The 20,940-nt window shown below is 39.8% G+C and overlaps 2 protein-coding genes across 2 annotated transcripts; one reads left to right on the top strand and one right to left on the bottom strand.

Annotated features, from left to right (window-relative positions):
- The first annotated feature begins 5,313 nt into the window (after positions 1–5,313).
- On the top strand, positions 5,314–7,545 carry LOC146697468 (heat shock protein beta-1). Its single transcript, XM_085474210.1, has 4 exons — positions 5,314–5,788; positions 6,174–6,237; positions 6,464–6,584; positions 7,027–7,545. The coding sequence occupies exons 1-4, from the start codon at positions 5,434–5,436 to the stop codon at positions 7,438–7,440; spliced, it is 954 nt and encodes a 317-aa protein (XP_085330336.1). The 5' UTR covers positions 5,314–5,433; the 3' UTR covers positions 7,441–7,545.
- Positions 7,546–8,361: 816 nt separating this feature from the next.
- Positions 8,362–20,495, bottom strand: hspb8 (heat shock protein family B (small) member 8). The gene is made up of 3 exons (XM_085476212.1): positions 19,773–20,495; positions 16,000–16,063; positions 8,362–9,348 (listed from the first exon to the last, which is right to left on the bottom strand). Exons 1-3 carry the CDS (start codon positions 20,215–20,217, stop codon positions 9,174–9,176), a joined length of 684 nt encoding a protein of 227 aa, XP_085332338.1. The 5' UTR covers positions 20,218–20,495; the 3' UTR covers positions 8,362–9,173.
- Between the last annotated feature and the right edge of the window lie 445 nt (positions 20,496–20,940).

The raw sequence follows: 20,940 nt of genomic DNA, 5'->3' as shown, positions 1-20,940 counted from the left end.
AGCAACAGAGACACTTTATGAGGTTTACATCTTTTAATACTTTGTGTACAGGAAATACAGGCGACCAATAAAGCCAGTTGAACAAAAAATCTGTTTATTCTTCTTTCAACATGTTGAGGTGATGGGTCAAAAGAAATGATTGTGACATATGGTGTCTCTGACTGCTCTTCCATCTTGTATGTCCGTGGGAGGGTCAGGATGTTCATGGTTTGGATCACTGCTGATGTTTGGTTCAGAAGGACAGTGTTCTCCTCTAATTGTGGCAATGTTGTGAAGAATCACACATGCCACAATAATGTCACATGCCCTTTCTGGGGTGACCCTGAGTCTTTGCAGGCACTGGAACCGGGCCTTAAGCATTCCGATAGTCATTTCAACTCTGGCTCTTGTCCTGCAATTAGCCAGATTATATCGCTGCTGTGGGCCCGGTTCAGGGTCAGGGTAAGGGGTAAGCAAATAGGGTAAACATGGATACCCCCTATCACCAAGCAAGTAGCCAGTGAACTCTCCTAAGACAGAAGGATACACTTCAGTTCAAATGTCCCTGAAGCAATTGGTCTTTATATATTTTAAAGTATTTTCAACTCACCATGTCCAAATTTTGTGCTCAGTGTACATTCACGGAATATTTGTGAGTCATGGACAGAGCCTGGCCACTTGGCTTCCACATTTGTGATAATGTTGGCAGCATCATATATGATCTTCACAGTGCAGAGAACACAAATTAGCATCCATTACTATGATGAAATAATTTGTTAGTTTGAAATGCTACAGGGAACTATGTACCTGTACATTAATGCTGTGGAAAGACTTCCTGTTCACATAGTCTCCTTCATTTACTGAAGGAGCAATAATTGGAATGTGAGTACCATCTATACAGCCAATCACGCCTGGGAACCCTGAGAATAAATGTAAAATTTAAGTAGTAGTTCAAGTATCACCACATCATGAATTAAGTTTTGTTCATCCTGATACCTGCAATTTTGTGGCATCCCTCTTTGATGAATCTTGTGGGTCTATGACCGGGGAACACCACAGACGAGTGCAGGAGACGTTTCAGTGCAACTGTAACATTCCTGACTGCCCGACAGACGGTAGCCTTGGAAACGTGCTCAGCGTCACCAATATTATACAGAAAGCTCCCGTTTGCAAAAAACCGAAGTGCAATACAAATAATATGTACAGAACTGAGAGCATGTCCGCGATGTGTCACATGCGTAATATATGGCCTGAGGATGTTTTCCAAATAAATTATAGATTGTGCTGAGAAACGGTAACGTTCGCACAGGAAATCATCAGGTAATGATAAGATGTCCAGACGCGCTCGAATCACTCTCTCCCGGCGGAGAGCTCTGCGGAGAATTTGGGCTTCGATATCTACCGGCTCTTCAAGGAAGGGACACGCCATGTCTGACACTTCCTACTGTCAGGTTTCCGACAAAGGGGCGGAGACAGTCAGGGTTAGTTGTGGTAAACCTGCTAGGGGGCAGGTTAGCTTCACGGCGTGTGTCGTCATAGTGACTCACTCAGGCTGCAGCTGAACTCGCTTTGTGAAACCGAAAACCCAGAGTTTTCGTTAACTCAGGGTATACTTACTCAGTTTTTCCACTAAACCGGCTTCCTGAAACAGGGCCCAGGAGAGGTCATCAGATATCTGCACGCCCAGAAACCTCATGGAGTGTACCCTCTCCACACAGCTCCCGTGAATGTAAAGTGGGGCCGGGTCTGCTCTGCCCTTCCTGAAGTCCAAGATAAGTTCTTTAGTTTTCGTGGTGTTCAGTTGGAGGTTGTTAACTGAACACCACTCAGTCAGTCTGTTGACCTCATCTCTGTAGTCCGACTCATCCCCCCTTGAGATGAGTCCAACCACTGTGGTGTCATCCACGAACTTTATGATGGTGTTTGAGAGATGGGTAGGGGAGCAGTCGGATGTGTAGAGCGTAAACAGGAGGGGACTCAAAACACATCCTTGTGGAGACCCGGTGCTGAGTGTGATGGTGCTGGACCGGTGGGGGCCGAGTCTGACAGACTGTGGTCTATTTGTCAGGAAGTCCTTGATCCAGAGGCAGATGGGGGTGGAGAGTCCCAGGTGAGACAGTTTCTGGACCAGGATCTCCGGGATGATATGATTGAATGCTGAGCTGAAGTCCAGAAAGAGCATTCTCACATAGCTTCCTCGGTGCTCCAGGTGACTCAGCACAGTGTGGAGCGCTATGGTGATAGCGTCCTCGGTGGAACGATTTGTCCTGTAGGCAAATTGGTGGGGGTCCAGAGTGGGAGGCAGACCGGCCCTGATGTGCTGACAGACCAGTCTCTCAAAGCACTTCATCACTACAGGCGTAAGTGCAACAGGCCTGTAGTCATTTGGGTTGGCCACAGCTGTCTTCTTGGCGATGGGGATGATGGTGGAGGTTTTGAGGCAGGGCGGGACGGTGTTTGATGACAAGGAAAGGTTGAAGGTTTTAGTGAAGACTCCGGTCAGTTCGTCAGCACATGCTCTGAGAACCTTTCCATGTATTCCATCAGGACCTGCCGCCTTCCTGGGATTCACTGACCTTAGAACACACCTCACTTGGTGCTCCCTAAGTGTTAGTGTGCCAGTGCTGGGGGCGGGTGGAAGTGGTGTGGCAGCTGAGGGCTTGGTCGTCTCAAAGCGGGCGAAGAAACGGTTTAGATCCTCAGCCAGTGAGGCATCAGTCCTAGATGTTGCCTGGTTATTGCTTCTGTAGTTGGTAATGTGATTGATCCCCTGCCACATTTTTCTGGGGTCGTTGTCAGCAAAGTGATCTGAACACAGGGATGAAGACACAAGGGGAATCTAAGAAACAATGAACTATAACAGGGCAACACAGGCAAAATAGAAATGAACTTAGATAAGCTAATGCCATGGACATTTTTGTGCCATGGACTAGTTTAATGTCAGACAATATTTTTACGGACCAGCCTTTAAGGTGTCGGGGACAAAAACAACAAAATCAAATGATACGACCAAGACAAAAACGGTGGTATTTTGTAAATATAATAATTAACTCAAATTCAGTGTGTTGTTGTGTAACTTTATTAGCAGCGTCCTCCTGAAATGCAGCAACAACATTGAGCGTAACATCCTCCTCTCTGCCCCTTAATGTTCTCTGGTCGCTATGGTGAAGCATAAATATTTCTTTCAAAATAAGACACACAACTACAACACGGGAAAAGACCCAGGGAAACCGAGTTCACGATAAAAACCCTGAAAACCATAAATTTCACTCCTTAGCCTCCACTCTCACGGCCTGGTACCAAACGACTCATGGACTAGTACCAGTCCGTGGCCCGGAGGTTGGGAACCGCTGAGCTAATGAACTTAAACATAAACCATAAACATCAAAATGTATTAAACTCAAAACGCTGGGTCAAATGACCCATGATTGTGGCAAATCTTTCTTCCATTCCTCTGATTTTTGCTTCTTACCTTTTTTATTTTGTGGAAAAGTGTAAACTAATATAATTTTTACCTTTTAAAATAAATTACCTTCCAGTTTCTGAATGTGCCTTTTCACCACCAGTATACAGTACCTGCCATGAAAAAGACATATTATTCACAGATTGCTGTTCACAGATTACTTCAGCTTTCTTTGTTTTTATCAGAGTTCATTATTTGGTTAAAGACCGCTTTAGGGAATTGCCACTCAGTTTTGTGATTATACTGGCTGTTTTGATCAAGACGTTTGAGAATATTTTATTAAATCAGCCCTCTGAATGAAATCACTCAACATTAATTAACCAGAATGTGGTTGGGAAATCAAAAGTAATTTTTCATCTAAGAACAATCAGGTGACTAACCTACCTTTTTATACCTTATAGCTTCCATATTGACAGTTCTTGAGTTTAACCTTGAATCTTAACATGCTGAATATAAAAGATTACGCTCTTCCCCTGAGTCCAATTATTTATTTCAGACATATACAAACAAAAAAAAAAGGTTGGAAAACAGAGAAGACATGAACAGGAGCCACTTGAACCTCTGCCACTAATTAACAACCAGAGGAAGTGCAGAGGAGGAAGTAATCAGGAAAATTAGCTGCTGGTGTTTTGCTGAAACCTGCTTGGCTAGCAAGTGTTTCTGTACAGCTGCAAGCCCACATATTGGCTGATAATATATTTGTCCAAGAAAGAAAAAGAAAACCCTACACATGCACAAAAAAGGCAGATATACTATCACAAACAAAAAACCTCACAACTGAGAATATAATTTGATATTTTGCTGTTAAATGTTTTCTTTAAACTAACACAACGGAACCTCCATTAAATAACACCTACAATATATATATATATATATATATATATATATATATATAAATAATTCTAACAAGTCTTAAAAATTGTAGTCACCCTGCTTTGTTCTTTCCACATAACTGTTAAATTTCTTATCACTCCCACCCCAGCTAGTTTAACGAAGAGTACGAACACCCTATTGCACCATCAGTCTGTGTGTCCTTCTTTCAGCAGAGATGGAAATCTTTAATGATGTTTGAAACAAAGGAACCAATTTTTCAGGCAACTCCAGCAGCAGCAGGCAAGAATCCCAATTTAACCGCTCACAGCGTATCCTGCAGACAGAATCTGTGGGTGAGGCATCACACGAAGTGTCAGAAACATCTGTTCAATTTGCTTTGTGGTCCAGTGGACATTATGCCAAGATCTCAGGGCACACAGCTCTAAAAATGAAGCAGTGATGTGTCTGTCACACTTGATAAAAGCGGGAACAATGATAATCATTCTGAAAGTGGTGGGGAAAAGAAAAATGGAATGAAAAGGAGCTTTGTAAACTGGACACACACACATATGCCACTGAAACATTTAAAATAACAGCAAAAAGGAGCAATTTTGTCTTCTTCTGTCTTCTCACCGAGACAAACTGTTACCACTGCATGTCCTTCGAGGGTAAAAATTCAGGGGAGTTATGACTGGCTCATGACAAGACTGAGGAGTCCAGTCACTGCTGACAAAATAGAGTTCACAGGGATGTGAGAGGAACAGTCTTCAGGCGACACATGTAACATTTCAAACACAAGCCAGCCATAGCCTGCTTCTGCCTATTTGCCATCCTGCCTATAAAAGTTATAAATATAACTAATTAGTCTGCAGCCTTGTTCAGGCCAGCAAAAGGTAGCAGCCTCGTCTTCACACGCATCACCCCATGCCGATGCAGCCTTCTCATGGGATCACATGAGTGCTTAATAAGTGCTAAAATGGACAGGAGCACTATATAAACCCCCTCTGAGTTTTCTGTGTCTCATCACACTTTGCTTTTATCCTTCCCTTGTCCTTTAAGTAGATTTTAATTGCTGGAATTTCACTGATTTAGCCTCAGGAGTTCATAATTTACTGGCTAACTATCATCAGAAGAAATCTGCTGTGTCCTTTTTAAAATCTTCTTTCATTTCTCAAAATATGAGCGAACAGGTCAAAGCAGACACATCGTGTGGGGAGTACAGCAGGGGTGCCCCTTGGTACCCCTTGAGAAAGTGGTGGCATTTGAGCCAGCTTTTCAGTCAGGATGCTGGCCTGCCATCTTTCCTGGAGTCAGGGGATGCTCGCTGGATGGATGTGGACTGGTTGCAGAGGAGTTTGGCAGCCTGCTCCTGGCCAGGGTACATACCCGCTCCGCTGTTTGTGCCCTACATCTCTGGGTCGATGCATCATCCAAGCCAGACGATTAGTAAGTGGAGGGTCATCATGGATGTGGCTCACTTCACCCCCTCAGAGATTTCTCTCAGCATCAGAGATGGATTCCTGGAAGTCAGAGGTATAGAACATTGGCTTACATCTCTGTTAATTAAACAGCTTGAAGAGTTCACTTTATTAACATTGCTAATTACTTTTACACACAGGATAGTCTCGGGTCTTAATGAAGTATTAAAGATCTTATCTAGCTATCAAATATTATCTCAAAGAGTTATTTAAAAATACTTTTCTTATAGTTCACAGGGAAAAAAATCCTTAAAATGAAACACTGATGGAAAAAAGCTGAATGTAACAAAATTAGAAAGCTGCTTAAATAATGTGCTTGGGGAAATTAAAATCACTGCTCTGTGGCAGAAATTAATTTCCGTGTTGAGTGGTTTCTCTATGTTGCTTGATTCCTCTGTGTGTCCTCGCATTCTTCCCCATAAATGGTAATCCGTCCCCAGGGAAGCACGAGGAGAGGCCAGACGAGCATGGATTCATTGCCAGATGTTTTACAAGGAAGTACAGGTATGCAAAGTAAACACTGACAATAACCTGCAGATGATGAAATATGCAGTTTAAGCCATTTAAAACATTAGTCAGCAGCCAAGCATGCACCACTGATGGTATTTTTTCAACAGTACTCAATCTCTCAAATGTTTGCTGAACTGAACATTTAGATATTAGGTACATCTGTTTCAGTATTTACGCTTTGTATGTCATGCCACTGTAAACCTGTTTGTGTCATTATCAGGCTCCCAGTGGAGATGGATGCTACCAAAATCTCATCCACATTTTCTGTGGATGGTTTTCTGAACGTGGAAGCTCCAGTTCCCGAAACTTCTGTCCCTGCTACAATCCCCATTCCCATAAAGGTGCTGATAACTTTAAAGTTGGTTAAAGAAATACTCTATATTTTGATAACTTGCCAAGGGGTGGAAGAAAAGATCAGTACCACTGACATATTTGTCTGGCACATGTAATTCACAATGCTAGAGCGAGTGGGTGGCTTACTCAGATTAGGATGCAGACAGATGTGGAGAAATTCAACATTTCAGGAATTATCTGATGTACTATTTTTTTGTAGATGAGCCACAAAACATGACAACAGTACAATATTTACCACGCAGACATCAGAGAGGTATTGATCTTTTTGATTTGCTCCTAAGAAACGGTTCCTTTAAAATACAGATTTTTATAGACAGTTTCCTAACAATCTTTTCATATTATGTCCAGTTTAATAACTGTCTTGATTTTGCTGGTATTTAGTTTTAGTTTTAGTTTGTTTTTTTTTAACATATTTATGCATAAATGCAGGTGATAGTAGAGGATAATGGAGAACCGGAGGTAAAAGATGAGAAAGAAGAAGAGAGCGGGAGAGCACCAGACCACCCAGAGTTTGCTTCCTCAGAGGATCACGGGGAAGGCTGTTCATTAGAAGTCCATAGAGATCAGGCCCAACCTGAAGGTGCCACAGTCGGGCTTCAGCAGCATGATGAGAGGATGAAAACAGAAGAGGAGACCCATGAAAAGCCAGCTGGAGATTCCCCCTCCTCAGTGCCTGAAGGTGACGAAAGCACAGACGGCCTTCAAGATTCTTCTACAAAGCCAGAAACAGTGGAAAGCCAAGAAGGCCCAGACACAGACACATCTAGCATAACTCAGCCTGGGGAACAGGTCCAGAGCCAGCAATTGGAAGCAGCAAATATACAGCAAGAGATCACTGAATAAAAACAATATAATGGTGATAAAGTAATGAAACAGCCAACACTGCTTGCCTTGCTTAGTCTCACAGATGCATTGTAGTCATTCGATATAACAGCCTCGCTATGGGTGGAGCTCCAATAAAGCACTAGCATGTGAAAACAATAAATAATATGCTGTGTGTCATGTTATTAATGTCTTAATGGTTTTATGTTCTCACAATTATAAAATGCGTCGTTATGTGTGATTTTGAAACTGTTTATCAGCAACAAGGAATCACATTTGTAAGAATCATATTCACAATTACCTCTGAAACTATGTTATCAAGCTGTTTCAGCAAAGTGGTTTTGACACTAATCAGGTGCTATATGTTTGCACAGCTGTGCATTAGTCAATTCAACGTGAATTACTTGCTTAAGGGAAAAAAAAGAAAAACTGGTGTGACTCCAGTATTGCTGCTGCCATGGCAACAGCATAATTGAAGTCCATGATTATAATACCAATAAATGCAACACTTCATGTGAGCTTACACATCGCACACAGCGGTGACTTTGGAAAGCCGAAACAGTCCAAGCCTTTTGTTGTTTCCACCGCGTGACTCCAGATTGGAAACTTTTTCAATTCAAACCGATCATCCCTCTTGATTCCAATGCACAGGGAAGATTACATTATTTTGCATCACACAACGGGCAATGGAACGGCCCCAGTCTTTTTTTTTTTTTTTTACACTCGCATTCAAAGGCTCTGGCAGGGCTGCCTGAATGAGTTCAGCCCATTCTGCAGCACACAGCGATGCCAGTCTCACCCAGCACTAAGCCCTCCGCTAATCTGCTGCCCAATTCCTTCTTTTATCCAACAATAACACCACAGGCTCTCTGGAGCCCTGGAACGGGTCCCTCGAGTGGCACAGTTCTCAATGTAAGACACAGATGTTAAGACACACTGGGCGATTGGCTGGACATGTTTATTGCATCAGTCAATACAAAGACATCAACAGAAAAGAAGGCAGTCTGTCCTCTCCAACAATCATGCAGCCATCATCCTTAATGCTCAAATAGAAAAGAAAATTTCAAACCATATTGCAAAATGCAGAACATTTCAGATTAAGATTTATAATGAATTGGCACTATTATATTTACAATACACTGTGAAATAATATTATATATTGTGTGCATTAATGCAGAAAATTAACCTTCTGGATACACAGAAATATAATATTACCTTTATTTCTTGTCAATTTCAATGACATCATGTTAAATAAAAAAACCTATAGAAACTGAAGGAAGGACAGGCGAACGAAAGAACAAAAATATATGCTGGAAAGGCTGCTACACTTAAAACTTCACTTTTATATGATTTTCTTTGATTCTAAAGTTTTAAAAATTGAATTGAGCCCGACTGAAAGGAAATCAAAAAGCAGTCACATTTGGCCTTCTACAATTTTTATTAAAAACTCTGCCATGGGCAAATTGTTTACCTGAAAAGAAACAGCCAAATTATTTCATAATTACACCTGTTAATTACTTAAAAAAAGGGACTATTGGACTATTCTGGAAAATTCATAAGCATCTATTTGTTAATGGGAAAATGACACTTTTCATCATTGTCTGAGCTTGTAAAAATAGATTTTCCAACAGAAAAAACAAATGCCTGGTTTAACTTTAATCTGGACATCAAATACCTCCAGGTGTCAAACAACATGAGGCTAGAGGCAACACATTTCACATCAAACTGGTAACTGATTGTCCAGAATGATGTGTTTAGACCATAGGAGCCATCTGGGGCTTGGAGGCTTCCACCTCCTGCTTTTCACCACCTTGGGATCCCTCGTCGCTGAAAAGGTAATATGGAGGTGTCTGCCGAGCTTCGATGATGAGGACGCCCTCAGGAGACAAAGAGGCGAAGACTGTCAGGGGGTCCACGTCTGTGGGGATCCTGATGAGACAGAAGAGAAGAAAAAGTATAGTTTGATTGTTTTAATGTAATTGATTAGAAGAAGTTTACTTGGTCAGGATCATTTTTACGCTGTTGTGTGTTCAGTGTGTTTTTAAGTGTGCGTCGGAGAAAACTGAGAAGAGCAATGATGAGAAACAGCCTAGAGAAAGAGTTCACTTCCTACCTGGAGGTCATGCAAAACTCTAATGTGAGATTTCCTTGTGTAAGAACGAGTAGTGTTGAATGCTGGAGGTTTTTATTGATAACTAATCAAAACTCCTAAACAACCCTCAGTCGAATTATTTTGGCACTTTATATCTAGGTGAGACAAAAAAGGACTTGAAATGAGTCACCCTGTGCACCTTGGATAGCTTTTATTCTAACTCACAAAAAGAAACAGGAGAAATCTCCCTTCAAAAATAAGATATTCTTCAAAAATCCCCCATCTCTGTCACAGAGAGGAAAACAAACACACACACACTCGATCCAGGTGTAGCGTTCCCAGGAAACGAAGCTTCGATATCAGTTAATGAGACTGCCTTACTCGAGTCTGTCTGCAGAATTTTAACACCTGTAAATTTCTGACTGTGTATACTTTCCTAATCTGCAGCTCACATCCAGGTAACAGCTGATTTTGTGTCAAGCATTTTTTTTCTCCTGGCTGTTTGCTTTATTTTTTGACACCTCTCATACAGAAAATGTTAGATTTTCCAAAGTATAGTGGGATAATTGGTTTCCAAAACCTGCAGGAGGATAGAAAGTGTTGAGGGGAAAATAAGCCCGAGTTACTATGTGCAAGGATGTCATTGTTTAAAACTTCATATTCATATAGAATGATAGTATTCTCATCAGCTTAAAACAACATTCACGCTTGGTAAGTAAGTTATTTAAATCCTATTGTAAAGAAAAAAGAAAATAGGCAGCTCATTTTTGACTGAAGGTACTCTGAAAACTGGGGGTTGGGGGAGATCTCTGTTCTTTGTCAGTGTGGCCAAATATGGTTATTGGAGGGTTTCTGTGCGGGCAGCCAAGTGTTTCAGGGAGTTAATATAAACACAAGACTGGTATGTTCAGAGGATGAGACTTGTGGCCCTCCCCTCCATTTAATTAGAGAGGACCCTCTACTGACTTACCACTCCACTGTGAAATACAAGTCAGAATACACTCAGGAACCTCACAGATGCACACAGGCTGAGAGGTCAAGTCACATCTATTAAAGGTAACTTCAAAGTTACCTTTTAATAACAACTCTGAAGCTTGAGCTCACTAACCCATAAGTAGCAACACCAGAAAACCAAAAATGAGACCAGGCACAAAAACACAAAAATCCAGGGTTGCCAATAGAAAAACGGAACAGATGAATATAAGCAGACAATAACATGAATATCATAATACAGTATCCTGTGGTGGAATTATACTAAATTCAATTTAGATTTAGAAGACAAACAATTGGTATAAAGAGATAAAAGTGCAAGGGGAAAGGGAACGTGGAGTCAGCTGGGACAGCAAACAGAGACTCAGAGTTTTAAAGACAAACAGAACTTATGTTGCATGCTGTGTGTGTACTGGATGATATCAACACTCATGTCAAACATTTTCATTCAGCATATTCTTAAAAAAAGTGGATCTTGGGCCTGTCAACTCCCTCTAATTCAGGTAATAATTCAAAAAGGATTTCAGAAAGGTTTGTGTAAGCCAGTATTAAGTGTGCAACCTTGAATAATTTTAATAATTTTAAATGTATCTTTGCCCCTTCTGACAAAGTCAAATAACTCAGTTGGTCCATTACGTGGGACTCCAGCAGAAACCTTATCTTTCCAGCTCGGGGAGTTTATTTAACTTTGGCAAGAGTACAGTTTATCTCAAGCATTGATTCTGTAAAGCTGCCAAAAAAACTAGGCAATATGCTTCCCCCCTGCAGAGATTCAGAGACACAGAGAGACGAGTGAGACCTGGCACAGTGAGCGTGGGTGTTCATGAGGTGTGTGTGTGTGTAGCACATATAACCCTTTCCTCCATCCCACACACTACACATTTCAGCTAAGTCAGCCTAGCAGTATTATCGGTATTTGTCTTTTGAGAATAGAAGCAAACAGAAAAAAAGAGATTACTGAATAACAAAACATTCACACTTTCACAGACAAACAGAGCAAGGTTGTTGTTTTGCAGCTGAGCTACATGACCTCAAAGTTATCTTTGTCCCCAGGGCTGATTTAACAACATTTTTAGTTAATAACTTACAAATTTCTCAGTTTGGAGAGCAGAAGAAGTCACCCTTGAGTTCTCAGTAAGCTTAAGCTAAGCTGTCTAGTCACTTATTTATCGAGAACATGTGCTATGCCCTATACTGTATTAACTTCTTGCATTTATTCACCGCAGTTGTCTCATGTAACATTTACTAGTTTTTTGTTTTGTTTCCAGTGTTTTGTGTCACAATTGAGGACCAAGAAGCAAAACTCCTGTAATCTTTGTATCTTTTCTTACTGTTACATCTGAATGCCGTTCTGTGCTCCTTCCTTCTTGTTTTTGTTTCACAAGCCCAAGCAACAAGCAACTGTTCCTCAGTGTCACCTGATAAGCATTAAAAAAAGCAAACCCTCCGACTATCTCAATTTCCCTCAGCCAGCAGACTCTGTGGGGGTTTTGTCTCCCCACACTGAAGTATCTGTTCCTACTAAATCCTTGTCTTAATAATTGTAAAACCTGGCTTAATTCATTTGTGTACATGTCGCTACATCCTGAGGGTTGAAACAATACGCATACCCTTCTTTTTCTCTTGCCATTGGACTCTAGCCCCTTGAATCAAAACTTGTGTAATGTGATTGAGACCAATCCTCTGTTTTTTGTCTGCATCTCAAACACTCCAACGCCATCAAAGTTAAAAGTGCATTTTTACAATTTCAAAAGAAGATGGAATTTTTTTTAAGCAAAAGAGTTCAAAGCACACTATGATGTAAATTTCTACCATACTTGACTTTCTGCCATTTTAATTTAATGGAAAATTCTTTTTTACAGGTCAAATTCTTTTCTCAAGCTTTGTCAAAACGGGCACATGTGGTCTTCAGAATAAGTCTCAGATGGAGTTAGATTTTTGGGGGGTATAGAAATTTGGGACAATAGAAATCAATGCCAAGTTTCTGCCAAACAGAAAGTGAGCCCATTGACATCTGGAATGTCTAGCCTTCCATGTATCCCGTCCATGTAGTCCAAACTGCATAAATTCATGGCAAAGTTTTAAGGTAGCCCCAAAATCTTTCTGTCAGCTGTATTATTATTATTTTGGGAGGAGCTAAACTGCTTCTTGGTGCAACTTCTTTGAAGTTATTATTATTATTATTATTATTACAAAAGACTTTAGGTATGAGATACCTTTTTCTCGTAACAAAGCAAGATTTAAAAAAAACAAACAAACGTTTTTTGCTCTGAATTTTTCATATTGGAGTGCAAACAGAAGCAGCAGGCAGATAAATATCTGCATTTTGTACCTTTATCTTACATTATACAGAAAGAAAGGTTTATTTACTACCTACTTTGCAGACAAGGATGTTAAATATAAAGAATAGTTACAATTGGCTTACCCGCTGTAAAATGCAGCATACAGGCTGCTGCAAATCATAATAATCCACACAAAACTTTAGTGCCACTAAACACAGCATATGTACGAGAAGAGCCAAAATAAGAAGGTTGTAGCACTTCAAGTGACATCAACAACCAATCAAATCTCGAGACAGAAGAATGTGTCTACCATGCTAACTCTCTCTCTTCCTCCTTTTCATTCTCATATAGCCCGTGTATTTGTGTATCGAGGACAGTTATTTATATTTGACCCATTGACACCACCAGTCACTCCTGTTCTCTGTATAGTCAGCCTGTCCCGTATATTCAGCTGAGGAGCCCAGGTGTGATCTGAAGGCATTCCAATTAAAAATATTGTGATATGAACAGTGAGGGGCTTGAGCACCTGCTTATTAATTAGCCAGTATGAAATTAGTAGAACTGGACTGACGTGCCAGTGAGATGGTGATTCGCACTGACGATTATCGCTTCCGTTTGAAGTCTTTCCACTGCCCAATTAAATGGGCAAAGGCTTAGAGGCAGGCAGCATGTGGAAACTATTGTGTTGCTCATTTGGGTTGGATTAGTTACCATATGAATAGTCTCTGTAAGAGACTCCTGCTTTGCACTGATGCTGCTTTGTCTATGTAAAACCTACTTTAGGATTCTAGTCATGTTTGGTGTTTTGACTGGAGAGTTCAACATAACATTTAAAACGAGGAATGCAGAATTCACCTTGACAGGTAAAACATTCAATTATACATGCAGGACGTTTTCATGTTGTTCAACAAGCGAATACTTCTGCATGTATCTACATACTCCTCCACTTATGAACTTCGTATAACATTGGTCGAGCATTTCTTCGGCTTATCTCCCTCCAATTAGTTCTCATTGATTAAAGGCATTTTTCTCCATGATTCTCAAACTACATGAAGATCTGTGCTGTAATGGACTATTTAATATGAAAACCATGCAAGCAAGCAAGCTAACTGTCATGTTCTCAACCATTTGTCCAATTTAGCTGTTATAGGCAGAGGCGGGGTACACTTAAGACATGTCGCCCATAACTTTACATACATACAGTGGTTCATTTTCAAATCTGTAATTAGAGAAAAGGTAGAAATAAAAGTGCAGAAGAGGGACAAAAGTACCAAAGAAGACAGAAAGTCAGGATAAAACTTTAGTACAAGCTAATATTTAATACTAAATTACCTTCTATCTTTTTTTTTTCTCTATGAGCCAACTATGCGTTATCTTTCTGGCTGTAGTTTTGTGGTGTTTATAGAACAATGTTTCAATCCCAGTTAAACCTGGCACAGTCAAGTAATACTGAGCCGCTTTCCACAGATTTCTGAAGGAAAGGAGGCTTTATCTTTTTTCAGAAATCAGCATTAGGGAGCTTCAGGGTCAGAAATCTGATGGATAAGTAGCTTGTGGCTTTAAAGAGCACCAGTTCTGCTTTTCTTTATTTTTATGTTCTTCACACTGTTACAATCTGTTCTTATTAAATATATCCAAAGATGAAATCACAGGTAATCCCTAAGAAGAAAAAGCTCCAGCTCCTGCTGTAAAGTCCTGGCTCTATTTTATGCAACACAAAAGATATCTGTAATAAATATTTATCTGAGGAATGCAGCTCTGACTGTGAGCACAGAAGCCCCACTCACCTCCTGTTCAATCCTGCGGTAAATGAGGCGCAGCCAATCAGAAGAAAAATGGCTTAAAGGCAGGTTACTTTAAAGGGAAATGAACTTGTTTTAAACAGTAAACTGGGGGAGCGACACTTACACCCACTAAATGGTAAATATAAAATGTGGAGTTTCTGTTTAATTATTTCCTGTTTTATTTTGGAATCATTGATACTTGTCTCTTGCTGTCACTTTTGTTTTCTCTACGTAGTATCCCTCCTTGTGTTAGTGTCACCTGTGCTGTATTTGTTATTTCCTTTATATTTTGAAATTTCTGGTTGCCAGGTAGTTCCACTCCCATGCTTTCTTCTGTTTCACACCCTTTTTGTGCCACGCATGTGTTCAGCCAGTAAATAGTCTCATCAGTGTGCATAAATGCAGATGAAGTTGTCACATTGTTCCAGACAATAGGTCTTAATTTTTAGTGTCTTAGTCTTCCTGAGATTTTTCTTGTTTCTTTGTGCCCAGCCTTCTGTTTTTGGACTTTGACTTTTGACTGATCTACAATACTGTTTGTCTTGCTGCCTGCTCCATTTTGCATGATGCCTGTTTTTGGATTGAAGATTTGATTTTGACTTTGCATTATATCCTGGGCTTGGTTCTCCCTCGTGTGGAATTGGAAGTGAGCGTAACATTTCGTTTAAAACTATAAGATTTTTGTGCTTCCTTCTTGTGTTTGAGCTGTCAGTGGTTCATTCAAGGAGTGACTGTAATATGTAAATAAGTAAAAGCCAGAAAAAAATATTTTGTGTACGAGAGTTTTGTTCTATTATTTTGTCCACTGGTTACTGACCACCCTATCTTTGCAATTGATTTGTTGTGTAAGTTTCATTTCAAGCTTATTTACACAATGCCAATCCACAACAACAGCTATTTCTTACATTATAAAACAGAGAGCTTAATTTACACAGTAAATTGCAGAAAGGTACGAGTAAGTTTTTGCCAGTGCAAAAACATCACTATGCTAATAATTCTATTTGTCCAAAGTCATTAAAGAAAATTGTCCCATAATCATAACAGCTAACAACAAACAGCTTTGCTGTTAACATTGCACTGGGCTGTACTAGTAAGTATAATGTCTAAAATGCAATGCATTTCACTTTCACATATTCTATAGTCATTATTTGTTGTGAAATATTTCAAAATGCTTTTTATTTTCATTTAGATGATTCCAGTTTATAGCTCCTGAAAAGCAGAAATCCATATCTCAAATTATTAGAATTATTTCTAAGATAAAAATCTGGGGTTCAGGTCAGGAGAGTTCTCTGTATCATAACAATATTTACATTTTATGACATGCACTAGTATGTGGCCATATATAATGAAAACTGGAGCCTTTTTCCATCCATTATGAGCACCAGCACAGGAAAACAAAATGATAATGGTGCAGATCAAGAATTATACTTACTGTATCTTCTTTGTGAAATTCTTTGTCACTATTCCACCTTCTTCCTGTTTCTCTTCGTGCTTTCCTGTTTGGGAAAAGGAGTGAACACAACTTCAGAAATGATGTAGTCTGACGTTGCGCAATGATTAGGCAAGGTCATGCATTATAAATGTCTCTGTCACCAGTTCAAATGGACACAGCTCATAAAGAGTCCACCCATCACCTTTGACTTCTTAGATCTTTAGTATGGTGTAAATAAAAAAAGGTGTTGATATAACTGAGCTCAAAGCTTGGCACACATCGTGCAGTTTTCCATTGCTCATTCCTTCCAGAATGTTTGCTTTGTGATTGCAATGAACTTGTTGACATGATTTCTCTTTCTTCCTCTTTAGCTGTTTCCTAAAATGATTCCCCAGCAGAGAGACTAATGTTAGAGAGAACATATAACCCTAAAAAGCACCTCTTCCATCTTCTCCTTCACTGTTTATGGCCAGTCTGTTTGTCAGCCTTAGCAAGCAGCTGCTCCTGGACTGCTAAATGTCAATGCCGCTGCCAGCAGCATGGCCTGCCCCACCCCTCGACCCCTTTGTATACCCGACAGGCTCGACTATGTCCTATCCTATACCCCCGCAGTGACGTTTCTAGCTGCTCAAAGTGCTGGACTCCAGAGATCGAGGCTAGAACATGTGATGCTCTGGAGAGAAGTGAGCTACGATCAGCAGTGATGTCATGGGATAATTATGAAAACTTCATCCTGACTTAAGAAGTACAATCGGTCCCCTGATTAAAGATTTAGTCAGGGGAGTAGTCCAACAAGGCCCTCATTTATGTGTTTCTTACGACAGAGATTATAGATTCCAGATGTGTAATACATCATGTTCTTGGAGGAGAGTGGTGTTTTTATGTAACAGATACAATTTTCTGTCAATACAAATATCAAGAGCTTGGGTGTAGTTTTCTTATTTGCAGATAGAGGATACAGCTTTTTGTGCTACTTATGAAGAAATTTTATGAAACATCTGATAGGATAAGATAATGACGTTATACTTTTCGAGCCATTACTCAGTGCCATAATTTAGTAACACTAGGAGAAATTAGGTAAACTTGACAGACACACAAAACGCAGTAATTTAGACTTTTCTATGAGCTGGTTGCAGGAATCGACTGTGCTGAGGTAATTTTATTGTGTCAAGGTCAATGCATATTGTATGTAGTTTAAGGTTGGCCAATCTAATCAAATGCAGATCAGACCACAGGTCACAGTACTAATTTAGAGCTCTATTTAACAATGTTTCTCACATTATTCATTTTAGTCTCGGTTCTTCAGTATGTTTAGTGTATTTCTTGTTTACTTACTATTAAGTATTATTGAGTATATACTCATATATTAATATTCCATTAGAGCAGATTTGATCAAAAAGACTTTTTCCGTGCCTTCCAAATCATGAAATATAAGCAAATGTCCTTTGCATGGGTGATTTAATTTACTGCTGTATAATCTGTAAAAGTTAGAGCTATGATTTCATAGCTCTTTGCAACATTAATTTTATTATACAGTAACTCACTCATTTAAATTGTAATGAGTCTTTTAGTTTGCAATATAAGAAGCACGGCCACTTTGACTGATAGGTGGATCCTAACAAAGGGAACTGTAGTTAGACGCTGCCTACAAGGCTCCAGCCAAGCCAATTCAAGCCTTTTGTAGCATTTTTTACATAAGTATCTGAAAAATGACAAGCCTTACTATGTGGCTACAGATGCTCTAAAAAGTCTGTTTTCCCATTTTAGTGTGTGACATTTTTTGTGTGTCACTACTTGCACTAATACAGCAAAGCATCCTGCTAACAAAAACAGGCAAATTAGCAGATAAAATAAAAAAAATTCTTATCTCAAATTGGGCAAAGCCTTTTAATAAGTTCTACATATTATGGATTAATTAATAATTATTAATATTAAGAATCTATTACCAACTTAGTCGTCCAATCTATCATATAAGTACGGTCACTTACTTATACGGCCACCAATAATAATCGTAAAATGCTAAAAATCTGGATTAAATTATGGGACTTCACAAGCCAATGTTCATCTCTTTTCTCTTGAACTTCTCTTGAGCAACCAACAACAAGGAGATATAAATAGAAACTAATTTTAGGCATTTGAACAAAACACATGTGCTGACATTTTCTTGCTGGGGACACGCGATCTCTCCCTTATGCGTTGCATTTCAGGTTTCAGTGAATCTGATGGACTGCAAAGTTGCTTGGAGTTACTTTACAGACCACCAGTGTGGGTCTCTAAGACCAGATATTCTAATTTAACTCAAATATAAAAAAAACCCCAAAGATCTGCGTTAAAATGCAGCTACACTGTACTTTTCCAGACAATATTTGTGTTCAGCTTGGCTTTCTTTTAATCTTTGCCTCCTCTTTCAGTAAACTTTGAACATGCTTACATGTTAAAAAGACTAGTTCATTCATGTACTGAACACCTCTAACTTGCTTGTATTACATTCACAGTCACACTTCTTGATCACGATGAGTCACCATGACAGACAGCCCCAACATGGCGCTGAGTGAATGACCCAACTGGCATACCAACAATGTGTTTAAAAAAAAGCCTCGGAGCTGCGGGGCCGCTGTCCTCTGTGGCCTCCTCAGTCCTGGGTATCCCTGGAATTCAGCTGTCTCTTGAAACACTGAGTTAAGGAAGCAATTTGTAGAACTCACTCCAGTAATCAGTGACTGAGGAGGAACGTGACAACATCAGAGACACAACCTACCCGAGAACTGTGGGTAAAAGTGAGGCCCTATTTCCAGAACATTCTCTCTCTGGTGTTTAGTGACAGTGAGCAACTCTTCTTATTGTAAACAGAGACTGTTGTCATGGCCTTGCCTTAAATCTAAATTGAGCTCATGGGTGGCTGTGGGAGTGATTCTCCAAGAATCCAAAACAGGTGTCTGAGCTTGAGGATCTGCCTGCCTTGAAGTCCCAGTCACCCAAATCTGTCCCACTCTTCCATATCGAGACTCATTAATTCTGAGGCCATATCATACCACTGAGGCTTTTTCACTGTACTGTGTCAGTCATGGTGCTGAAGGGAAAGATCAGATATTTCATGACCAGATTACAAAAAGGAATTTCAGATATACTGTCTTTAAGTTTTCTTTAAACTGAATACTGATTTTCTCTTTGATTTGGTTGCATTGCTATGACTTTACATGATGCTTGGTCTTTACAAATAAAAACACTTTGCATAGTCTCATGAAACCCTGGAATGTTAAATTAGTAGATGAACAGGCATGCTTTTACTTCATTTTAAACATGCAAGAATGATTTGCTGTACTTCAACTGTAAGCATCTATACAACACAAGAAATGAAAGTTATAATGGAAAAAAAATAAAATAATTTCTCTTAAAGAAGACAGTATTACTTCAGGCTGCTAGTGGCAGGTGTACTTATGAAGATATGTGCTTTCACAAGTACATGGCACTCTATTTGTGATATTTATATTTAATAATAGGCTTTAAACATAACGTTTTGACCTGCTAATTCAGGTCTAAAGGAATTTAGAAGCATGTTATTAAATGTGTCATATAAATAGAACTGACTACCACAGTGATATACTGCATTTTGATATCAGCGTGTCATTGATGAGACATCAAATTTCCCCAGAAGTTTTTTTTTTTTTTTTTTTTTTTTTTTTAATGATTCATTTAAAGCTGTTATCCTCATTGAACTTCTTCTTCCAGGAAAAGCGTCTAATTTTCATTTCTCCAATCATACTCCAACTCACCTGACACTTCTACAAATCCGTCTCTCGTTTTTACGTGCAACTCTTCTGGTTTGAAGCTGTGGACGTTCACGCAGACTTTCCAGGGTTCCCCACAAGTAGTGGTGGGTGAACTCCGGGAGGAGGGCTCGCCGTATCTGCTGGTATACAGCTGGGGGCCTCCCGTGGTCTGACGCGGGGGAAAACCTGTGCGTAAACTGCTGCTAAAGGGCGAGGAGCTGAGACGCGTGCTTAGCCGGCCCGGACGAGCCCACCCCGGCCAGTCCATCGACAGATCATCGGGGAAAGGTGGCATCCCAAATTCATCTTCCATAAACCGAGACGCTAACTGATCCCTGAAAGGAGACTGGTCTCTGAATGGAGACTGATCAATGAATGGCGATTCTCCAAATGGATCTCTGGGAAACCTCTGTCGGTTTCCCGTCGTGTAAAAGTCTCCCTCTGCCATATCCACTTGAGTTCAAATCCAGTAATGAAGTTCTGGTATTGGTGCAAAATGAAAAAAATAAAAATAAAAAGTGACTCTCTCTCTATGAGGAAAACTTTATATTGTTTGGGTTAGGCACATCACCATTACTCAATAAGACATTTGTTGATCCAAAAACAAACTTCGAAGTGGTCTCCGAGTTTCTTGAACTGATCTCATTTCTTCTGGCGCTTGATTTTATACCTCGTAGCAGATGAGTCTGCACTGAACAAGTGTCCGGAAAGTGCTGGGAGGATCTGGAGAAAGCGCGCTGTAAAAAATATCCATTAAAGTAGTAATACCAAATCTTAAAATCACAAGACAAAAACACTGTAACAAAACACAATGATTTTCTATTCGCAATATTTATGCTTTTTAGAATTTGTTTTAGCATTCACATACGCGTTCAGGCGTAAGTTAAGAAAAAATATGGCTTGTTGATGTGACGATTTTCTTTTACAGTGGGCGCGCAACAGCTGATCAAGGCCAAGCCTACTCTTTACCAAACTAAGTTGCAGAGGCCACATGTCACTCATGCAGTTTGAGCTCCCTGGTGACTCACAGACTTTTTAATAGAAAGTAACGCAGAGCTTCGCGTCAAACGCACTGATGTCACGGTACAGATAAAACAAAACAGCTAAGAGCTCGACTTGTGATTATGAAATCTGTTTACTGATCCGAGCGTATTGATTTTTTTTTCTTTTT

The sequence above is a fragment of the Copadichromis virginalis genome, linkage group LG12 (genome assembly GCF_057382275.1).
Source record: "Copadichromis virginalis isolate Kocher_CV1m ecotype Utaka linkage group LG12, C_Virginalis_male_GT1.1, whole genome shotgun sequence".
NCBI lineage: Eukaryota > Metazoa > Chordata > Actinopteri > Cichliformes > Cichlidae > Copadichromis > Copadichromis virginalis.
Note: the sequence above shows the minus strand (reverse complement) of the source record. Positions and strands in the feature narration are given on the sequence as shown.